We start from the raw sequence: 21,904 nt of genomic DNA on the forward strand, positions 1-21,904 counted from the left end.
TTAGCAATCTGCGGTTGTTCTGTGTGCCAAACAGCATTTCATGGCTAATTTGGAAGGGTAGGTGTCAGAAAAAAAAATCAGCTCATGCAGTTAAGCTCTTAACAGGTTCAGGTCTGTTTAGAAGTCTATTCAATTTTAATTTGAACTACCTAATGCAAAGGCATTTCACAAAAGCTGAGCTAACACAGACATATTGCTTATTAAATGAGTGCAGTGTGACTGAGCACTTGCTGTCTTTTTACGTAGCACCTTCACATTTCCAGCAGTTGAATGGCAGAATATTCATTTTTGTGAGCTGAGTAATGTGTTCTCCTTAGTGCTTTCTGACAGCTTGCATTGAATCAGCAGAGGTACAGATGACATGGTTACATCTGTTTTAATTTTTGAGTCTCATGAATTGATTTGTAAGAAGCAGAAGCTCTTTTAATATCACTTGCCAAGATTTTGCAGCTGTGAATATTGGAACTTGAACAATACATAACCCTTGCAGTCAGAGTCTCATGCTCTTCATGCATCACAGCTAGAAATCTCAGTGCTGAGTAAAAAATAGTGGGGTAGCAGTGATGACCTGGTGCTTGCCAATTTATGCAGTGTATGTGCTTAATGAGTTGCAGCATAAATGTAGCACAAGCACTTACTGTTGGGCTGTTTGGCTGGAATTTTGAAAGAAGAAAGGAACAGGCAGGCAAGCAGGGGAAGGATACAGCAAATCAAGTGTTTCCTTGCAAGGTCAAGGCATCTTCAGGACATGCTTATGTCTGTTCAGTACAGCATAATAAGTGATAGCTTCATCTGATCTTGAAGTTCCAAGTAAGCCACTGTAGGTAGGATTGCAGCAGTGTAACTGTTGTTAGCTCTGTGGTCTGTGGGCTCTGATCTACTCAGTGACATTAGGATACCCTTCAGTCATAGGACTTTACAGTTTAAGGAATGTAGAGTTTCTGTACTCTCTTGTTCAGTGTAGATACTCTGATAGAATTTTACTGTAATTTAGTGTAGTTACACTGATGCAAAAAAAAAAAAAACAAAAAAACAAACCCATTATGGAAGTTTGTACTAACTCAAACAAGAGTATTGAAGCAAAAGCTTTATTTTTTAGTCCTTACAAGTGCTGGCACCATTAGTTTTCTAAGGCTGTTGAACAAAGAAGAAGACTGATAGCTGGACTAAAGAAAGGAACAGGAACCCAGGAGACATCCCTAGGTCTCTTACTCGGTTTTGGTGGGATAGGTTGCCCTAACTTCTCTGAGTGTCCATGGGTGGCATGGAGGAGTTAAATCCCATTAATTGTCTAGCCTAAAACTGCAGAAATTTGAACTTCTTACACAATCCTTAGTCTGGACTATTTACTCTGAACTTACTTTGCAGTAAAATCAAATGGGAAGGCAGAGTAGAGGGACAGGTGTTAGCAGTGTGTAAGTCCATGATTCCTGCTAGAATAAGCAGCCAAGGTGGCAGGTTGCATGCAGAGAGGGATTCAGCAGCTCTCACATGTTCAGCTTCTTTTATGTTTCCTTACTTCCCTCTTGCAAAAAGATGAGCTCAGTTCCAGAAAGAGAAATCATGAGTCTGCAGGCTTTGGGGTGGTACAGATCTCCACGTGCTCAGGAGTTATATTTTCCAGGCCTTGGAACATCCAGTACCTTGACTGGGTGTCCAGAAGTTCTGGACAAATAGCCAGTTGTTTTTCTTCTTGGCCTAACAGTTCAAGTAGGGAAAATAAAAATGTTTCCAGGGAAACCTCAATGTATCTTAGCTCAAAGTGACTTGTTATGCGCCTCCAGCTGTTTTACCCCAAAGGCAGGGCAGCCTGGAAGGTTGAAGATAGCCTTAAGAGAATTGACTATAGTTGCCTTAGAAGTTGCAAGTTTTTATGTATTTTAAGCCTTTAGGTAACCTCCTTGGCCAGCTAAAGCAGTCGTTCCCTTAGTAAGTGATTTACAGGCAAGTTAAGGCCCTTTTACAGTTCCAGAATGGTCTAAGGGAGCCTTAGACCAACTGGAAATCTGGTCTGTAAACCTCAGTTTTAACTTTCCTTAAGAATGGAGGAAAGACTATTTTTCTGTGTTGCAGGGTGCAGTGGTTCAAAGTGTAGTGAAATCCTCAGGGGCAGAACTTCTGAGTGCAGAAGGTGTTGGCTGTGTTACACATTACTGGTGTGAGTCACCTATGGTACACATGGGGCATATTTCTCTGTGGCTGTCAAAATAATCATGTTTTCTTCTCATTTGCACATGTTGAACATTCTTGCAGCAGTGGAAGACCCTCTTGTATGTACTTGAGTGTCTTCTCCTTCCTTAGCCTATCTCGCAGCAGGCCATGAGAGCAAGTGCCCAGGGCTCAGTAGGAAATTCTGGTCTGAATAACAGAACAATTGATTTTGTAGAAGCACACTTGTGACAGCAGTGCAAATTAGCCAGTCAAAGTATGGGTTTATGTTAAACTCTAACTTTACAGGTATATTTCAGATTGTTAATTATTTCAACATTCGTTCAGAGACCTCCTTCATGATGCATTCTTCCTTCAAATATTTTTCAAAACAATTTTAGAACTTGGACTTCGTACCTCTACAGCTGACCTAGAAACATATTTCTCCAGCTGTTCTGATGTTTGCTTTGTTTTGCTTTGTTTTCTGGACTAGCACACTGCTTCATATTTGGCTCAAACCAAATAAAGAATTCTCAAACCATGATAAAGAATATTGGGAATTAAATAGAGGAGGTTATGCCATTTCAGCACTTCAAGGAACTGTTTGCCTCAGAAAGTACTCTTATACTTAAAAAAAATTATTTTTGTGGGGAGATGGAGAGGAGAAGCAGCAGGATAATTTTTTTTTATCAGGAATTTAAAATAAATTAATGTTCTTTTGATTTTACTTTCTTGTGCTCTTATCATCTCAGAGTTTTCTCCCTCGCTCCTTGGCCCTGCTCTTCATACCCATCAATAATGTCCCTTTCCCCTTGTCTCTTCATTTGAACAAAATCCTGGAGAAGGAACTAAAAAACAACATCAGCCCAGTAATTCCACAAATTTTCCAATTCCTCTCATCTTCTGACACTATAGCACCATGTCTGTTGGTTATCACTCAGTTTCCTCTGTCTGCATGTCATAACTTTTTCTTTGCAAGATGCCTGTTATACTTCCTGGACAAATGAGCTCTCCAAGACTCAGATGTTCTCATGTGTGCTCAGTCCTCAGCTGACCTCTAAGTAGCCAACATATTTCTGGGAATCGTTGTCCTCCTCAGCAAACAGGAGAAAACTTTATTCTTAATCGCCATCCTGAAATCAAATACTAAATTGGTTGTTAATTACAAGTTGCAATTTAGTCTCTAACTGTTTTGCTGAAAATCCTTAAGTCTCTGTACTGTCCTTTTATGTGTTTTGAACATTATTAATTTTATTTTCTTTTTGCAATCTTTTGAAAATTGCTGTGTTTTGAGCTTCTAAAGCAGTGCCATGGTTTTAGCTGTTGTCCAAACTTGTGAAACTTCTTCTTTTCACGGTTTCACACTAACATTTTATTCATCCAATATTCCCACAGTTGTTGACAGAATGAAGTGTTGTTTCTGCTTGTTTCACATGAGGCCTTGAAAGGACAACTCTGGTTACTTCCTGCATGGAACCAGTAGCTTTTGATTTGCTTGATTTGCTGTTTCTAGGGATTGACATGCATAACTTTCCCCCCCCTCTCCCTACATGTAGGTTTTGCATCCTTTATTCAGATAGTGTTCCTATTTTCATGGTTTTCATGATTTCACTGGGAGTGCAAATATGGTTGAATGAATAATAGTTGCAGTATTGATCTAGAGTGTGGATAGGTTTTCTGCCTCTAGATTGAACTGATTTAAATACACTTGGAGTTGTAGGGAGAGAGACAGCACAGGTATCCATACAGCACTAAAATAGAATCGAAAGGATGACACATATACAAATACAGTTTTGTGTTCAGCTTCTTGGGAAGACCCTGTATCTCGAAGCACCCTGTCTCTGAACCACCCTGAAATCAAGTGTAAGTGACAAACCTGGTCTCCAAAACCTGCTGTTGTGAGTGGTGTATAAGAAGAGTGGTATTTACCATTCATACACTAGTTGGCCAAACAGTGATATTTGTGGTTTTCAGAAATTTAGTTGCTGATTTGAGCTGTTAGGTTTTCTTCTGGGACTTAGCAGCACCTCTGGAGGAATGCAGGTAGGTTTTATTAAAGGGAAAGTGACCTTCCTGTTACCGTGAGAATAAATTGCTATGAAGAGCACTATCCAGAAAAAAGGTTTAACTATATTTGAAGATGCTTTTCTATTATGCTACACTCAGCCCCTGCCAATCTTTTATTGAATCATAATTTTTTTTTATTTATAATAATCCTTCTTTCAAGTACTAACATGAACTCTTTGCTGTCACATCTAGCTTCTTGCCACTTACTAGGTTCCTCAACCACAGAAATGGGATATGTGAGTTACTTGAAGAAGGAGTTTCAGTTGTGTAGTTGCTAATTAGTTTTTTTTCCTTGCACAGGGAGAAAGAGGCTTGCCGGGACTACAGGGTGTGATTGGGTTTCCTGGAATGCAAGGACCTGAAGGTCCCCCTGGGCCACCAGGGCTTAAGGTAAGAACTTCAGCTTTAGTATTTAAAGCAATCAGATTTCCCTCAATTGTTGTCCCAAATTTTCCTTAAATTGTTGTTGTTTCTCTTTTACTTTTCAGGGTGATACTGGAGAACCAGGACTGCCAGGAACAAAGGGAACAAGAGTGAGTTCTGTCTTACTTTCTTGCAATTCTGATGTCTTTGGATATGGCTGCCTTCAAGTGTAAGAAGAAGTCTCTAAGTTGATGAATGACATCCTCTTGAGCTGCACAATAATTTCAAAATTCTCATTTTTACCTTTGAAGTTCTTGCTGCATTGGACAGTCAATACCTTTATTAATTTGCATTGTTACCTGATACTTATCACTGTGTCAACAGCACTGGTTTTAGTGTGCCTCTGATATCTTCCTGACATACCAAAAGGCTTTTTTTTCCAGCTTCAGAATGAACCAACCTTATTTCCTCTTGCAAAATTCTCCTTTATATTTGCCATCTACCCTTGAAGCACTCCAGCAGAGAAACTGACACAGTCATGAGCACATATGTGCTGAAAAGATACAGAGCAAATTAAAGCCAGGGACAAAGATTTCTTAACTTTGCTAGAAGAGACTCTGAATATCTGTGATCTTCCTGTTTTAATTTCTGTTAAATGGGGCACTCATATAGCACTTCTTTTAGTATATTATATTGGCCAGGGCCATACCTGTTGGGGTTTTTTTAGGTACCAAGGTCTTTCTGAGAATTTTCATGTTTCCTAATGCCATGATGAAAGAGGATTCAAATGACTTGGCCAGTAATGATGCATACATTTTCAGCTATACCCTCTTGCTCACAGATTCTCAAAATGCTATCTCAGTTTTGTTCTCCATTTGCCTGCAGTTGCTGCAGAAACTAGAATTTACTGAATTAACTGCAGTTTATGAGGTGTGACAGAGAGGGTATTCTGCTAGATCAAGAAATCCATTTTTCAATCCACGATGTTTGTGTTGACCTGGGGTATCCTGAGTGTTAATGTAAATTGGCACCTCCTGGCAAATCTATTTGTTTGCTGCAGAGTAAGTAAAATGTATTTTAGCTATTATGAAGTTTTAAAGAAGCAAATACACTATCTGAGCTTGGGATTCCCATGCATCTTTTCTGCTTCATAATACATGTGTTAGGAAATGCTGCATGGATAAGTAAGATGATAGGATGAAAATTATGTACCAACTGAAATGCCTGATTCATTACACTGAAAAGCTGTTCAAGGAGGAAGAATTATCTCAGCCTGGTAGGATTTTTGATAATAAGAATGAATTGATACACTCAAGAGTATGAAAGACAGAGAAGCATTATTATAGTGTGTTAACATTATCTTCTGCTATGAAGAGATGCCTGCAGTAAATTTCATTTTGGGAACAATGTTTCTGAGAAGGGAACACCTGTGAATTCCTTTTTACCTCTACATGAGGCTCTGATCTAGTTCTTACTGCTTAAAAAGTTAAAGAAATATAAAAGGTTGCTTGCAGTTATTCAGCACTAAGGTGACATATTTAAAAGGTTTTGAAGATTAGAGCTATTTCGTCAAGGAAGTTTAAATGCTACTGATTTTTGTTGTCAGCATTGGAGATGCAAATTGGGCTGCAGCTTCTCCTTGCTGTTTTGTGGATTTGTCATTTCAGTTTGTATTTTTCTCAATTGCAGGGCCCTCCAGGAGTATCAGGCTTCCCAGGAAACCCAGGCCTTCCTGTATGTATGAAATATATGTGTTTTTACAAGGAATATCAAACTTTTAGTCGTGACATCTGATCTGGATTATTCCTAATATTGCTAATTTCTTTACTTTTTCTTCATGTAGGGCATTCCAGGACAAGATGGCCCTCCTGGTCCACCTGGCATTCCTGGATGTAATGGCACAAAGGTGACATTTACATATGTTTATAACAGCATCTCTGTGTTGAAATAAAGACATCCCTCAGCATATATTCCCTAAACAAAAGCAATTTGTCTGTTCCCTTTAGGGTGAAAGAGGTCCAGTAGGTCCCCCAGGTTTACCAGGACTGACTGGAAGTATAGTAAGTAGATTCTTTTGTGCTTGACTCACTTTTTAAAGGCTGACTCTTGAAATGCAAATATAACTATAGAAAATGATATTGAGTTTAAGATGTAATATGTACAACATTATGGAGCAATAACAACAAATACGTCTGTTTTTTTCACAGGGACCTCCAGGACCTCCTGGAATGAAGGTACATTTTACTCTTAGCGTATTTATATCCTGCTGCTAACAATAAGAATTTGTGTGATCTCTACACCCTTTAAGACTAGCAACAGTTTTTACTCAAGGACTGAAAAGTTGTATTGCCTTGTTTCGCTTTGTACTCTGTTTTGCAACCCCTCTAAATAAAGACAGTGGGGTGACCTCCCCACTTAATAACAATTGAGCATATCCGTTGTTCCATGCAGGTCTTAAAAGAGTAAGTATTATATGGATTACAACAGAAAGGAAGTAGTACATGTCACTAATTATGTATAAACATTATGGCGGCCACCCAGTTGGGTATAAAAACTTAGATAGGTTTTATAATCCAAACATTTGGTTTTATATTGGCATTTCATGTATCTAAAAAATTTCACATGGATGATGTTTGTGGAAGAAGGTCCTGTATTCCACAACATGAGAATCATCCAACACATACTAGACAGACAAAATATCAGACTAACTAAGTAGGTATCTGAGTGCTTTTTGTGAACTGGAGAACAAAGCATTGAATGACATCCAAGAGCCTTTTGTCTTTAAAATGAATAGATATTATCTGGAACTGTAAGCTAAATATAAGTCTAAAAGTAATCTCAAATTTGTAATGACAACCCAAGTTATTAAAATGTCAATTTCTCTTACTCTCACATGGAAAGAACTGATTCGTTATAGAAACACTGAAGTACTCAGATGCTTCTTCCCTAGGCATGTATGCATAGGTACAGAACTGAAATAAAATCACTTACAATATTGTAGCTTTTTGCAAAAACACAGGAAAAATGGGATTTTTACTCTCAAAAGAAGGGACTTAAAGAAATGGATGGCAATCAGAATAATTTTCTAAAGAAAGTCAAAGTGTGTTCTTTTCCTGAAGAAAAAGAGCACCATAAATGGCCTTTATGTCAAAATTAGGTATAAGCATGAAGATCTCAGTGGGGGAAAGAGATTGTGAGGTTACCAGTCCTCTCAGCAGCCAGGCCAGATGATCCAGTTGTGTGGTGACACTGTAGTAGTGATAGATTTCATGGAAAAAATCATTCTGACTGCCCATTACAATACAGGAAATGAAGTATGAAGATAGTTTTAGTACTGAAATCTCTTCAGGCTGCTTTAGAGTACATTTGGCAATTAACGTCCTATCTTTTAATATCTCTATGTTTCAGCTGAATTAAAAGAAATAAGGTGATTTTTAAAGTCGGCTTTCCAAATGATTCCAAAGTATGCATAGATACAGCTTTCCTCTCCTGGTGGGTTTGAATGTATTTGAATTCATGCTCAAGACTTAGTCTTTTTCCATTCTTATTGTAGGGAGATCCAGGTGAAGTGATTGGTCTTTTACCTGATGGTGTGCTAAAAGGTGAAAAAGGGTTTCCTGGCCAACCTGGACTGCCTGTAAGTAAAAATGATGTTGGAATAGCAGTGAGTTTCAACTAAAGTTATATCAGTAGCATGAAATTACCATATAAGTATTACTTTCTTACGATATCATTTGGATTTTTCATAGGGTCCACCTGGAGCTTTAGGGTTTCAGGGACCAATGGGACCAATGGGCCCTCCAGGAGAGCCAGTAAGTTTCCTTTCATGGTGATTTGCACTTCACTTAGAGGTCTTTATTACAGGAATGTTCTGGAGAGTGTGTGTAGCAGATCTTGGTTGGGATTTGGGAAAGATAAGGTGTGGTTCCAGACTTCATGTTCAGCCTTCTGAACTTTACCGTGGTAGGAAGTACTGGGCAGCATGGGTTTTCAGTAGCAGCTGCTCCTACAGTCCTCTTCTCTTGCACTCTTGGAGGGTATTTTTGTGGGGGAGAGACTGTAACTCTTCTTGGTCATCCTTTCCTCTCTTCCCCAATTTAATGTTTAGAAAATAAACTGCACACCAAGCATCCTGATCAAAATCCAAACTTTAGCTGAGGTTATTCTTGTGGGTAGCAGCACTGAGCGTTACCATGGAAGCACATTATCATCTATCTGTTATTATAATAATGAATGAGATTTCTCAGATTCTCTTTGTTACTATTTTTTTATTCTAAGTTGTGAATTAAGTACAGTGAGAGCAAAATGAAATTACTGGGTTTGATGGAAAGATTTGCCTTTTTGCTGTTTTCATAGAATAAGGCATTATTCCACTTAGTGTACTCTATACACGTGGATTCTAAAATGCATTGTCTTGTAGGGTCCCCCAGGGCCACCAGGACTTCCAGGCGAGAAGGTAAGACTCTTTAATGCAAATATTAAGTCCATTTGTTTATTTATTTTACATACCAGATTCTCAAAACTCTGGAAATCAAAGGTCCTAAAGGTGTGGGGTTTTTTTTTTATATTTTGGGATCTATTTCTGTGTCTTCTGTGTCTTAATGAACATCATAAAGAGAGATTTTTATGGCTTTTTTTTTTTTTTCAAATTTCTCTAGCCCTGTTATCTCATTTAATCAAATCAGTAGCAATTACACTGTTCTCTGGTTATTTGAATTAATTTTAAATTGTCAACATTTTCACTAAGTGTTGGGTAAAGAGCATATTGACAATAAAATTTGATGAATTTCAATCTGATTTTTTGCAAGTTGCTGTGACACAGGGCTTAAAAAACAGCAGGGGAGTTAGGACATGATTATTTATTTGTTTCACACATGCATTTAAAAGACATATTCTGTCTTTTATTTTCTCCCTTAGCATTTGACAAGTACATAATACCTTCATATGTTTATATATATGCATGTATGCACTGCAAAAAAAAAAAAAAAAATTACTAAGTGTGTGTAATTTACATTTTCAGGGCTACATGGGCTTGGGCTTTCAGGGTCCCAAAGGTGAAAAGGTAGGTCTCTTGTAAACTTCTAGAAAACAACTAGAAATATTCTTGATACTTAATTTTAAATGAAGAAAACTCTTCCAAATGAAATCAATTAATGGAGAAAATCAATGCTGTGATTTTTGGATGACTTGAGTAAATCTGTAACTTCCACCTAAATGAAAAGTCATGAGCAGCTAAGAATTTTTTAATGGTGATGTTATACCTGACATTAATTTAGGTCACCATCCTGTTTTCCAGCTGTGCCTGGGAAGCTGCTTTAATTTGCAGTGGGCAGATCTGGGAACATTTATTCTGTATATTAGGACTCACCGTGAGATTTTTAAAAAATCGATTTAGTTCTAAGGGATGAGATTTAATGTGCTGTTCAGAATGGCCAGAATTAATTGTTGTAGGACTCTAAGGCCTGTCTGGCTTATTTTGGTTAGGTAATGCACACATTGGAAGCAGATCTTTCAGTTGTCCCCTTTTATTGTGTTTTAACACAACCAGGAAGAGGTTTCAGAGCACACAGAGTGGTTTACTTTTGAGTGAATCTAAGCCAAGAGATGTGCTCCTGGATCCCATTTATTCTCTTAATCAGGATCAAATGGGAGGTAATACATGTCAGCTTTTATCTGTTACCTCTCACACTGAGAGGTCTAGGTGCCTTATGTTATGTTTCTGCGAGCCAAGAACTGCATGCATTCAAGGGCTATTCAGTAAATTCATAATGTGTCTGAGCACTTCTCCAGAAGCTTTTCATGAGTGTCATTGACAGAGGGCTTTTGCAGTATAAGTAAATTATATTACTTAAGTAGGTTTGGGTTTTTTTTTTAAGCCACCACCTTATTAATAGGTTTTGAGTCAATATTCCTAATGGATAGAATTTTTCGCAACATGACATGCTGTTGAAATTAACTTTTTACCATGAAGTTTATTGAAAAATGTTGGAGAAGGTGACATAGAAGTGTGTGGAGATTTCCTGGATCCTCAGGTTTATCTTTAGCAAAAGATAACTGGTATTGCTGTGCATTACTGCTTGACAGAAATTTATGGAATCTGTTCAGAGGTGTTTTACTGTTAAAGATAGAGCTTTTGCATTATAGAAGGAGGTGAGGCTCTGACCCTGCAATGGACACATGCATACTAAAAAGTCATCCACAGTTATCACCTTGAAGTTGGCCTTTATGGACCTCCATAAAGCTTTTGGAGCACTGTAGACTTTGGGTAACTTTTTCCTTTAGCCGTTGACTTTCCATATCTGACCTCTTTCCTCCTAATTTCCTCTTTCTGAAGGAGGCACTATAAGACTTTGGTGTTATTGCTGTAATTATTTGGATATGTTTGTGATATTTGGTTAATCAATCTTGACCTTAAGAGTAGATTCAGAGATCTTTCTTCAGGGCAGTCTCTGTTGGTAACCAGTTACACCAGTTAGTAGTGACTTCTGTAACCCTTTGTCTTGCTGATTTTGCTGAAAAGAAAGAATTTTTAAAGAAACCATCTAGCTATATTTTTAAAATCAAGTGGTAGTTCTCTTTAATGTTACTGGTCTTAGCCATATTTGATCTCAGTGTCATTCTGTTTTCAATGGACAATTCTGGATTTGCTACTGACAGGGAGAACAAGGGGTAAGAGGGCCTCCAGGACCCCCAGGACCAGCACCTCATATGAAAGAAAAAGGGAGTGAAATCATAAAGGGAGAAAAGGTGAGATATTAAATGATTAAACTTCTTGTACTTTTCATGAAAGTGTAATCAATAGGAATTAGCAAATAGAAGTAACACAGGAAAAAGGAAATACGAAGTCACCTAGAGCAAAGTTTTCAAAAATTTCTGCCTGTTTTACTTTATGGAGGAGTTTTAATTTTCATTCTAGAAATATCTCTAAAAAATACACAATAGATGGTAAATGCATCAATAATTGCATAAATAAGTGACTTTCTGAGTGACTTGCAAATGACTTTCTGAGGAAGGAGGATTGATAAGAATAGGATATTGTAAAAATATTTGGGAAGTTTGAATTAAGTAGCATGTACTCAACTTTTCATACACACATTTGTGAAATCTTAGTGCTAATGAATTTTTCAATTGCTGAATGAAGCAGTTGAAGCAGTATATATAAGTAAAATAAACTAGCTTAATGGATTCACATTTGACCTTTGTCTAAATTCTTGCCCATCATACTGTTAGATATAGGTCTTGAAATGGAGAACAGAATTAAATATGCTTTTGCTGAAATGAAGAATTATTTATGACCTAAATGAATAATGTTTAAGTTTTCCTTTACTAATTTACATTTTTTAAATAATTTCATTAGGGTGATCCAGGCGAAAAGGGCGAACGGGGAGTCCCAGTGAGTATTGAGTAATTTTTTTTACTACAATAAAAATTGTAAAGACTCTGGTAATAGCACTGAATATCTTTATACCTATTAAAAGTTAAAAGCAAATTTACTTTGGAATTTGGCAGTATTTTTAATCTCGTGAGTGTTTATTTTCCAGGGAGTGCCAGGTTCAGGTTTCAAAGGAGACAAGGGTGAACCTGGGCAGCCTGGTCCACGTGTAAGTATACTCAATTTTATCAATACCATAATTGCAGTTAGTGGATGTTTCCATTAGCTAACTAAAATTAGTAACCATTTGTTAAACAGCAAATTTGCTAGATTTCAAACAAGCAAGTTTTGCTGTAGGACAGGTGTACAATCAAGGTAGTAGTAGCATACAGTAGTGTTAGTATGGAACATTGCAGTTAACTAAAGATATTAACAGTAGCTTGCAGTGCTGAAGGTGAAGGCAAAACTCGCATTAATCCAAACTGAAGAAAGACTAAGTCATTCCAGAATGGAAGAAAACACAAAGAAAAAGAATCGCTCTGTAGGAGTGCTAAAATGGAACATGTTGAATTTATTTCAAATACTCTCATGTGCAGTCGACAAAATAAGCCTGCTTAGCCTGAAGGCAGAGATTTGTACAAAGAAAATGAAAGGAGCAAAAAATTTTGGTGATTGAAATCCTTTTGCTTGCTGGTTTCTGGCCTGGCTGTAGATGCTCGAGGACATGAGGTCTGTTACATTTGTCTGATCTGACCCATATCATAGTCTCATCCATAGAACTTCTCCATGAGTCATGCTGTATCTTTTATACCTGAGCAGGTAGCAAAACTGTACTTTTTACTACATTCAAATGTACCTAAAGTATTGTAAGTAATTCTATGTTTCTTGAGGTGTGGGTCTTGATAAACTGGTAGGCCAAGCACATCTATAGGCATTCGATTGTACTTCCATCTGAAAAAGAAAAATCTCCTTTTCTACTGTGTTTCAAAGTCAGATGTTCTATTAACTTTGCAGTAAAGTTATGGGATGGGATTATTTTTTCTATCATATATGTATTCTTACTCTTATTGTAAATGCAGGCTTGAACCTGGAGGAATGGAGACATGTTGGTTTAGAGCTTTTTCATGAAACCAGAGCATCTGAATTTATCAAAAGTACAATTTTTCTTACAAGCACTTCTGAAGTGCTCCTTGAACAAAGTTTCTAAGATGTTTTATATATAATTGTTCAGGAAATCATATCTACTTCTGAAATTAAGCTAAGCCTTGAAAGATGATCAGATGTTACAATCTGATATTCTAGTTCAAAGCAACTAAACCATATGATTAATTCTGATCACAGTGTATATTTGAAGACTCTCTTGACTTTGCAGATCAAAGTTTTAATTAATCATCAAAAACTACTTGTAACCCTTCATTATAAGAGATTATAGCTGCACACCTCAATGGTGGTGGCCTGTTCATGTTTGTTCTGTCACTTTTGTCCTTTGATTGCATTAAGACAAAATCTTTTGACCTGAACTGATGGGATTATTTTTAGACTGAATTACATGCACTGTTATTTTCTGTATTAAGTGCCTACATTTCCTTGGTTTTATGGGACTAATTCATATTGCTTATGCTACACATATAATCTGGGCACTGGGATACCAAATGAAAGCCAGCCACCAGCGGATCAGGCTACAAGCTGATGTCCCAGTGCTTTTATGGTGCAAAGGAAGGGAAAATCCTGAAAAGTGGGTTTGCCCATCTATATAATTTATCTCATAACTATTGACTACTTCAAGGGATTCTTATCCCCTCTGTAGCTTGATACAGTGGACTAAGAGTTGTAATTTTACTCTGGAGGAGGGAATTTTGACTTCTACTGTATCATCTGCCTTATGATTTGAATTTCAGTGTGAGAGAAGTGGATTTACCACTACATTACCACACAGTCTGATAGAGGGCCACTCTCACACCCTTCTGCTGAAACTGAACCACTGAGTATCTATGCATAAGTGTCTTGTGAAGTTGAAGAGCATATATATAGAAAGGGATTGTTATGAAGGAAAAAGATGGATCTGGTTCCAGTTTCTTGTGCTGTAGATATATTTTGTCTTGAAGACTCTGTGACAGGGATATCTCTGTTCTGAATCTGGGAATGGATTTGCAGGATTTTATTTAATTTGGCATCTTGGGTGTTGGGTAATACAAGCTCTAGGCATATTCACCATTTGTATACCCTCTGCTCTGTTATCTGAATTAGCACACTTTGATTAATGCATTGCAATAGTGATAATTTTGTTCTAGTATTCCACCCACTGTATTTAGAAATTGAATGTATGTGGTTGTCTGTTAAAGCAGAGTGAAACTTGGTGTTTTACAGGGAAAGCCTGGAAAAGATGGTGAACCAGGACTGAAAGGAGAACCTGTATGTATTTTACTCATTTCTAGTACTGTTTCTTGTATTCAAAACAAAGAACTGCCTGTGTGTTATAGATAGTTGATATTTTCTAGCCTTCTGAATTTTTTATTTGAAGTAGTTGCTTTAGTAGTGAATTTGTGACTTTTAAAATTTTTAAACTTTGTGGCTGCCACAGCTAAGATCCACCTATATTTGTCTCTTCTGGTTTCACTGCCTTCTACACACAGGGTTTGCCTGGAGGGTTTGGGATTCCAGGACGGCCTGGGGAGCCTGGCACAAAGGTGAGTAGTAGCAGCTTCTGCTTCCCTTCACACAGAATGAGTTAATAGCTTTTGTGGTGTGTTCATTGATTGCATTGAAGCACTGAATGCACATAAAGCAATATTAATTGATGCTTAGCTGTATGTCATCATTCAGAGACTGTGAAAAGTCAAAATGAAGGTATCCCCAGTTTAGATCGCTTATCTGTGTTGATTAATGCAGGCTTTGTTTTCACAAGCTTTTTGTCCAGCCAGCATAGGTATAACTGTACTTCCCTAAAACCTCCAGTTTCTCTTCAAATAGTGCAATCCAGTACAGGCTTGCAAACTAATTACTACTGCTGGTTATGATAGCATTCCAGGTACTTACCACGTGGATGTTGTTTAAATCTGTATCAAAGTGTTCATTTATTGAGGAAATCTGATTTTGTTGGCAAAAAAATCTGGTCTGGATTTAAAACATAAATTCTGTTTTGATTTAGGGTGACAAAGGGGAGCGAGGTTATCCAGGACCTCCAGGAAGAGTAAGTAAAATAAATTTTATTTAATTTTAAAATTAAAATAAAATAAAATTTTGTAAAAGTCAAAGTGCTCAAACAATGAAGAAAAAAAAAAGAGTTACTATGTGTAGTCTGATCTTGTTCTCTTCAGTCATGTCCATATTTTTCCTTAATGGAAGCAAAAGTTGGGTGCAGTTCTAAAAAAGTATGAGGGAAAGGAACCCTCAAAGAATATGCATTTCAAGTGTTTTGTACTGTGAATATTATAAGCATTGCTGATCAGCACACAATACCCAAAAGACAGTTCAAAAGAGCAAATCTGGCAGTTTCAGGGTTGTGGTTTAACCCAGCTGGGAGCTAAGCACCAGACAGCCGCTCACATACTCACTGTCCCTCCTCAACATGGGATGGGAAGGAGAGCTGGAAAAAGGTAAAATTCATTAGATAAGAAGAAGTTATTTAAAAAAATAAAGTTACTAATAGTAGTAGTAGTAATCATGAAGAAATGGGAGATAGCAAGAAGAGAGAGAGAGGGATAAAACCTGAGGAAGACAAGTGGTGCACGGTGCAGTTGCTCACCACTTGCAGTTGCTGACCGATGTCCAGTGAGTCCCTGAGCAGAGATTGGCCATTATGCACAAGAAGAAACCAGGGGAGAAATTTATAATATTTTGAACACTTCAAATAAAAATTGGGGTTAGTCAGGAACAAATAGATGATTGGTGGCACTGCTTCCTAACTATGTGAACAAATGCCCAACATCTACTAATTTGGTTTGGAAAATTGTACATCATACTTCCTAAATATTGTATTGTAAATATTAGCCTCCTATAGATTGAGCTCAGATCAATGTTAGCAAAAATTGGCTACATAATATTTTAAAATAAAAGGTAATACAAACCTAATGGATCAGTTCTTAGACCATGTTAAGGCTTTCTGGCATCATTCTTTTTGAGGAAGATGCTATAAAAGCTCTCCACTTAATCCTTAAATTGATTTGAAGGCATTTGAGTAGATTCCTCAGCAGCTGCAATCCTCTCACGAGCTGAAATTGCAAGTATAATCAAAGATGTTGAAAATTGTCAATAAAGCTAAAATGGCCTCTGTACCATCAGATGAAGATGGGGGAGATATGATGGCTCAGTTGCACATTTCTAGTCTTTGTTCTGTGATTTAGATGATAGATGCTGGACCAATAGATACCTTTGGTGAAAAAGGAGACCCTGGAGTTTCAGGTTTGCCTGGACTGAAAGGTCAAAAAGGTGAAAAAGGTATGTATTTTGTCTTGTCTTTTTAATTTATACTTTTAGTTTTCTCGCTAAAGGAAATTAAAATTGTACTATCTGTGCTCAGAAGTTTTATATGACAGTGTAATGTTCCAGTTATTTAATTGTTTTCAGGTTATTATATTTTGCAACAGCTTGTAAAACACTTCTGGTTCTCAACATAGCTAAGACTGTCTTTCAGTTATAAATGAAAAAAATGACAAACTGGGATCAGTTTTTATGGCAGTTAAATAATTCAGTGAGATTATCTAAGAAGTATGGAAATCAACATGAATATATGGAGGGTAATTAATGCAGAGAATCTTGAGACTCCTTTGAAAAAGTCAGTTGCTAATTTTTTATCCTAAGATTGGCTTGCATATTTTAAAAATGTCTTTAGTAAACAGAAAAAATCAAGCATTTCCCTTCCCATTTTCCCCATTACAGATCTTAGCCAATTCAAGAAAAATTACTGGGGAAGTTGACACACAGCAGGACCTTTAGTCTGAATGTATTTCTTGAAGATATATAAAGATTATTTAACTTCAGATTTGATTCTGAATGTGAATATGCACAAACATGAATTTCAATTATATCTCCTAAAAGTTCATTTTCACTGGCATTGCAGAATTCATTGCCTAATTGAAACCTTCTCTTTCTAAAGGCTTCCCTGGTGCACAAGGAGTCCCAGGACCTCCAGGTAGGAAATTATAACTGCTGTTTTTTCATGTTGTCATGTGTTCTTGGGGGAACAGTCCTGAGGGATATTCTCCTTAGCTGCCTTCAGTTACTACCTGACTTTCTGAACACCCAAGCACTGACCTCTCCAGAGTCTAATCATCCCTGCAGACCCTTCCTCTAGATTGCTTTTCTCGTGTCTCTCATGTGATCCAGCCTTGTTCTTTCTGTTCTGCTCTGATAACTTTCTGCTGAAATTGAAAATGGGGTGCAGAGTCCATCAGGGACAGCCCAGAGAGTATGACCCCATCGGCAAGAAGAGCTGTTAACTGTGAATGTGTGTGAGTGTGTGCACTTATACCTGAGTCTGTGTGCTCATGTCTTTGTCTGGCTCACTTCAGCCCTGTATGTGTTTGTGTAAGTATAATAAAACAAGGTTTGTAGGAAGAAAGAATACTTATAATCAAAGTAATTCCTGAAGGCTTCCTGCTTCTTTGACAATGCCACTCAGTGTAATATAAGTTATTTCTTTTGCCTACAAATGTTGCCTTTTTCAGAGCCTTAACATCTTCCCATTCATGGTAACACTGCTTTTATCTATATAAGTACATGTACATGTGTTTGACCTATACCATGATATTTGCTTTTTAAAAATTAGGCAAATCATCTCTGGAGACCTGACACTTAACACATCCTGCAGTGATACTACCATTACCTTCCTCACTTTCATTTTCTGTCTTGGCAGTGAGCTAAATGTGAAATTAATGTGAGCCACAGTCAGATAGTTTCCGGGAAATTTTTCACAGGTTAGGGAGAAGATGCTATACACCACAGGCCGTAATGATAGCTCTTGTTCTGTAATTACCCTACAGAGGTTGAGCTTTGTGTGACTTCTGTATCTTCCTGCAGTGTTGCAGATGACTCAAAATGTTTTAATGGTCAAGTGTAATGATGAGTTGTGAACTGAAAGTCATTAAAATATGAAGACCTGTGTGACTTTACAAGTAGCTAAAAGGAAATCTTAAGCAGGGGTTTTTGTAGTTGTTTATCTGCTTCTCTTTATTGGCTGTTCTTCACTTACTATTCTTACGAAGCATTTTCGTTTTATCATTCCTTAAATCTGCTAGCATTGTTGAGTACTTATTTTTTGAAGTTATCAGACATTCCTGCCCTTTCTAGGTGTGCTTTAGATTTGGTTTGTTATGAGATAAGGAAGTGTGCAATAGTTTCTAGATGGAATAGCTAAGTTAACTCCAGTGTTGCCACTATTTACTACCCAGCAAAAGTGTGTCCAACTAAATCTCAGAAAAGCTTTCTAATACAGATGAGGTGTGTGTCATGGTTTGACGCTGGCCCAATGCCAGTGCCCCCATGAAAACCCATCTTCCCTGGTGTCTGCTGTGAGATGTGATCAGAGACAGAGCAAAGCAGGCCTCCACTTGCAACAAAAGAAAAAAAACTTTATTATTACACAATTACAATAAAATTAACACACAGAGCAGAATGGAAAACCTTTTAAAACATTTCTCCTCCCCCCACTCAATTCTTACAGAATATTACAGAACCTTAGATCTTAATCCAGTCCATCACCCTTCAGATAATCAACTCAGTCCATCTCCACCCTTCAGATAATCACTTCTCATTTCATTAAGGAGAGAAGGAGCCCTCCTTGTGCCACCACAGGTAAATCCCCGTCACTCAGCAACTACACGTCGTGACTTCTCCCTTCCATGTTCAGTGCTCTCACCACTGCACACGGACCAGAGCTGCTCTTAGGGTTTCCCCTTTCAAGGACGCCTTGCCCAGTTCCAGAAGAGAACGACAGTCTCTCTCACCTCATTTTGGGACACCAGTCCCCCCCAATATTTCACCCCCTGGGGCCGAGGGGTCTCACCATCTCTTCATCACCTGTCGTCTCCACACACATCACTCCTTTGGCGCAGCCTCCCCCTAAAATGCAGTCTCTGTATTACAGGAAAGGTTCTATCCATGGCTAATACAAGAAAAGTCCAGCCAAAAGCCACTCCATCATCTCCTCCACCTAGGATTCTCTCAACTTCTCCCAGTCCTTCTTCACTTGCACCACTCTGGATCACACTTGCGCATTCCTTCTTATCCGTTTCTCTCCTCTCTCAGCTCCCGGAGGATCAGCATTTGCAAGGTTTTCCATCGTCTCACAGAAGGGTTAAAATCACAGTCTCTGCTCATTACGAACTCCCACACCAGTTCCGCACTCTTCACTGGGCACGGTTCCCATTGCCTCGGCCCGGCCGGTGCTATCACGTCCAAGATAGCACTGGCACCTCTCTCTCACTCTCTCTCTCTCTCGAGGAGGGGGGGGGGGCTGCCCACTGCTTCTCTGAGTTCCTCCACCCCTCCGTCTCTGTGGGGAACTCACTCTTATCCAAGCCATCGCCTCCCGTCTCCGGCCCATGGCTCCGGCCTACCTCCCCCGGCCGCGTGGCCTTCCCCTCCCCCACCCAGCCCGAAGCTGGGCAGGGGAGGTCTGAACTCTTCCATCCACCGGAACCAAGAGGACGTTCCCGTTGGGAGCTCTCGCTTTTAACCCCCTGTGTTCTCAGAGGCGGATCCATATCCTCAATGGTCAAACCAGGTGCCAATATCCACATCTGGGCACTTATTGGTTTGACCATTACCACCTCCCAAAAACTCATTTCCTCTCAAACCACGACAGTGTGTTTGTCTAGGGACCTAACAGAAGTGAGTTTCTCTGAGCTGTAGTGAGTATGCAAACCCCATTTTTAAATAAATCACCAGTAATTAAAATTCAGTCCCTTTTTTCTTTTGCATTAACATTTTTCCATTTCTCTCCAACACCCTGTGAAAGTTAATGTGTTGATAATGTTGCTGTCTTTTCACTTGTCATTTTTACATGTATGTTTTACTCTGTTTAAAGGTCGACCAGTTCCAGACAGGGTAGGATCACCTGGCGTCCCTGGAGAGAGAGGTGAAAAAGGTGAAAAGGGTTCTCCTGGATTCCCTGCACCTGGAAGCCCTGGAAGAGATGGTTTCCCAGGTCCCCCTGGGTTGCCTGGCCCACCAGGACCTCCAGGCAAAACAGGTAGGTAAAGCCCTTGGTTGCTTTTCACCTTGAAGACTCATAATAAACGTTAAAAAAAGACAAAAGAGACAAGATTATAGAAGCTATTATCAGGATGCATCTGTGTCGTGGAAGAAACATATCTGAGTTGTTGATGAACCAAGTAAAAGCTATTGCACAGTGTAGGAAGCCACTTGTTTCCTTACTGAGAAAGGACAAGGATTCTTTGCTAAATAAATACTTCAAAAATGTATACAAAATTAATTGTTCATTGTTAGAATATAATCAAACAATTGATCTTAATTCCTATTAATTTCTTCTGTGTCCTCTTGTGCCAATGTAGTGTTATTTTTATATTTTCAATTTAAAAAATAGCAGATATTAATACTGTTCTTAGGATAAAAGATAGCTGTTCAGTGTGATGGTTTACAAGTCTGCAGTACCAGTCTGTGTGACAGATTGAACAGGTGTGAGAACTGCTGTGTGAGGTACTAGTTTGCCAGAAGATTTTATTTTAAAATATAGTTATTTTAGAGGAGAATGGGGTCATAGAAAGGCTTGGTTTGGAAGAAACCTTTAAGATCATCTGGTTCCAACCCCCCAGTACAGGCAAGAATGCCAGCTACTAGATCAGGGTAAACACCTGCTTTATGGAATAAATGAAAAGCCAGTAATGACATGACAAATAAATAATAACATCAATAGTAATGATAACAACATTGCACACATTTTATTAGATTGTGATAAAGGAATTTTAAAGAGAAAAATGATTTTGCTCTGCAATGAAGCAATAACCAAGTACATGTAGAAGTGGTCCATGCTAAATAGTTCCTTAAAACTAATGTTTTAACTCATAGAAAAATTTTACAATAGGTGATACTGATATTGTGAGTTAAATTATCATTCCAACATCAGGAATGGTATCTCTAGTACAATAGTTAAGGTACTTTAAAGGTATTGAAAGAAACATTATTCTCCATGGAATTCCTAAACCAAAGATACTTTGTTCAGAAACAGGGATGGTTGTTCAAAAACAGATGCCTGGTTGTTGCTGTGTTTACCAGTGAAGCAGTGCAAAATCCAGCATGTAGAACATGGAATTAAATGGCTAAATCTTACGTTTTCCTAAAAATTGTTATTTTTCATACAAATTATTGTCATTACTTAATTCCGCTCCTTCCCCAGATACTTCTTTAGCTTTCCTCAAGTACATAATAGGAAGCAATTTTTTTTCTTTTAACTTGTTTTCCAAACTTCACATTAGCAGTTTGACTACTGGCTTTGGTCAAAATTATATCATGCTATGTTGGGTCTGATCCTGCATCATATCATCAAACAGAACAAGCACTGTTTATATTCTTATATCAAGCCTAATAAATATTCTTATTTGTTACCTATTTCAGATCCTAACATATGAAGTTTGTTGCTTTCAGGAAGCCTGATCAGTGTAAAAAAGTTAAATAGATGTTGACAAGTTGCTCTTACCTAGAAAGTTTCCTAAAATGTTGGAAAAAAATAAGTCAGGGTACAAAAAAACCTTCTTAATGAATTTCTTCTGAACATCAATACTCTCCATTCTCTTCAGAGTCAAAATATCAGTTTTTCACCAGTGATACTTTACCAAGCCCAAACTTAAAATGAAAATAGATTTTATGTTGAAATTGTAACCTTATTATGGCAGAGCCTGTCTTTTCTCTGTAATTCTCAGGGTTTCTTAAGCAGTATATATGGAATAAGAATACAGAATCCCAGTTAAATTTTTCTAAGTAAATCAAATAAAGTAA

The 21,904-nt window shown here is 37.9% G+C and overlaps 1 protein-coding gene across 1 annotated transcript in view; it reads left to right on the top strand.

Moving 5' to 3' along the window:
- The window catches only part of COL4A1 (collagen type IV alpha 1 chain), a 119,776-nt gene that overhangs the window by 61,344 nt on the left and 36,528 nt on the right, over positions 1 to 21,904 (top strand). The window contains exons 3-21 of the mRNA XM_038131715.1: positions 4,516 to 4,605; positions 4,704 to 4,748; positions 6,268 to 6,312; positions 6,422 to 6,484; positions 6,585 to 6,638; positions 6,786 to 6,812; positions 8,132 to 8,215; positions 8,328 to 8,390; positions 8,999 to 9,034; positions 9,599 to 9,640; positions 11,236 to 11,325; positions 11,936 to 11,971; positions 12,120 to 12,179; positions 14,318 to 14,362; positions 14,584 to 14,637; positions 15,099 to 15,140; positions 16,294 to 16,387; positions 17,046 to 17,081; positions 19,977 to 20,141. Coding sequence (XP_037987643.1) covers positions 4,516 to 4,605; positions 4,704 to 4,748; positions 6,268 to 6,312; positions 6,422 to 6,484; positions 6,585 to 6,638; positions 6,786 to 6,812; positions 8,132 to 8,215; positions 8,328 to 8,390; positions 8,999 to 9,034; positions 9,599 to 9,640; positions 11,236 to 11,325; positions 11,936 to 11,971; positions 12,120 to 12,179; positions 14,318 to 14,362; positions 14,584 to 14,637; positions 15,099 to 15,140; positions 16,294 to 16,387; positions 17,046 to 17,081; positions 19,977 to 20,141 — 1,171 coding nt within the window. The remainder of the gene's footprint in view (positions 1 to 4,515; positions 4,606 to 4,703; positions 4,749 to 6,267; positions 6,313 to 6,421; positions 6,485 to 6,584; positions 6,639 to 6,785; positions 6,813 to 8,131; positions 8,216 to 8,327; positions 8,391 to 8,998; positions 9,035 to 9,598; positions 9,641 to 11,235; positions 11,326 to 11,935; positions 11,972 to 12,119; positions 12,180 to 14,317; positions 14,363 to 14,583; positions 14,638 to 15,098; positions 15,141 to 16,293; positions 16,388 to 17,045; positions 17,082 to 19,976; positions 20,142 to 21,904) is intronic.

Source organism: Motacilla alba, chromosome 1 (assembly GCF_015832195.1).
Source record: "Motacilla alba alba isolate MOTALB_02 chromosome 1, Motacilla_alba_V1.0_pri, whole genome shotgun sequence".
Taxonomy (NCBI): Eukaryota; Metazoa; Chordata; class Aves; order Passeriformes; family Motacillidae; genus Motacilla; species Motacilla alba.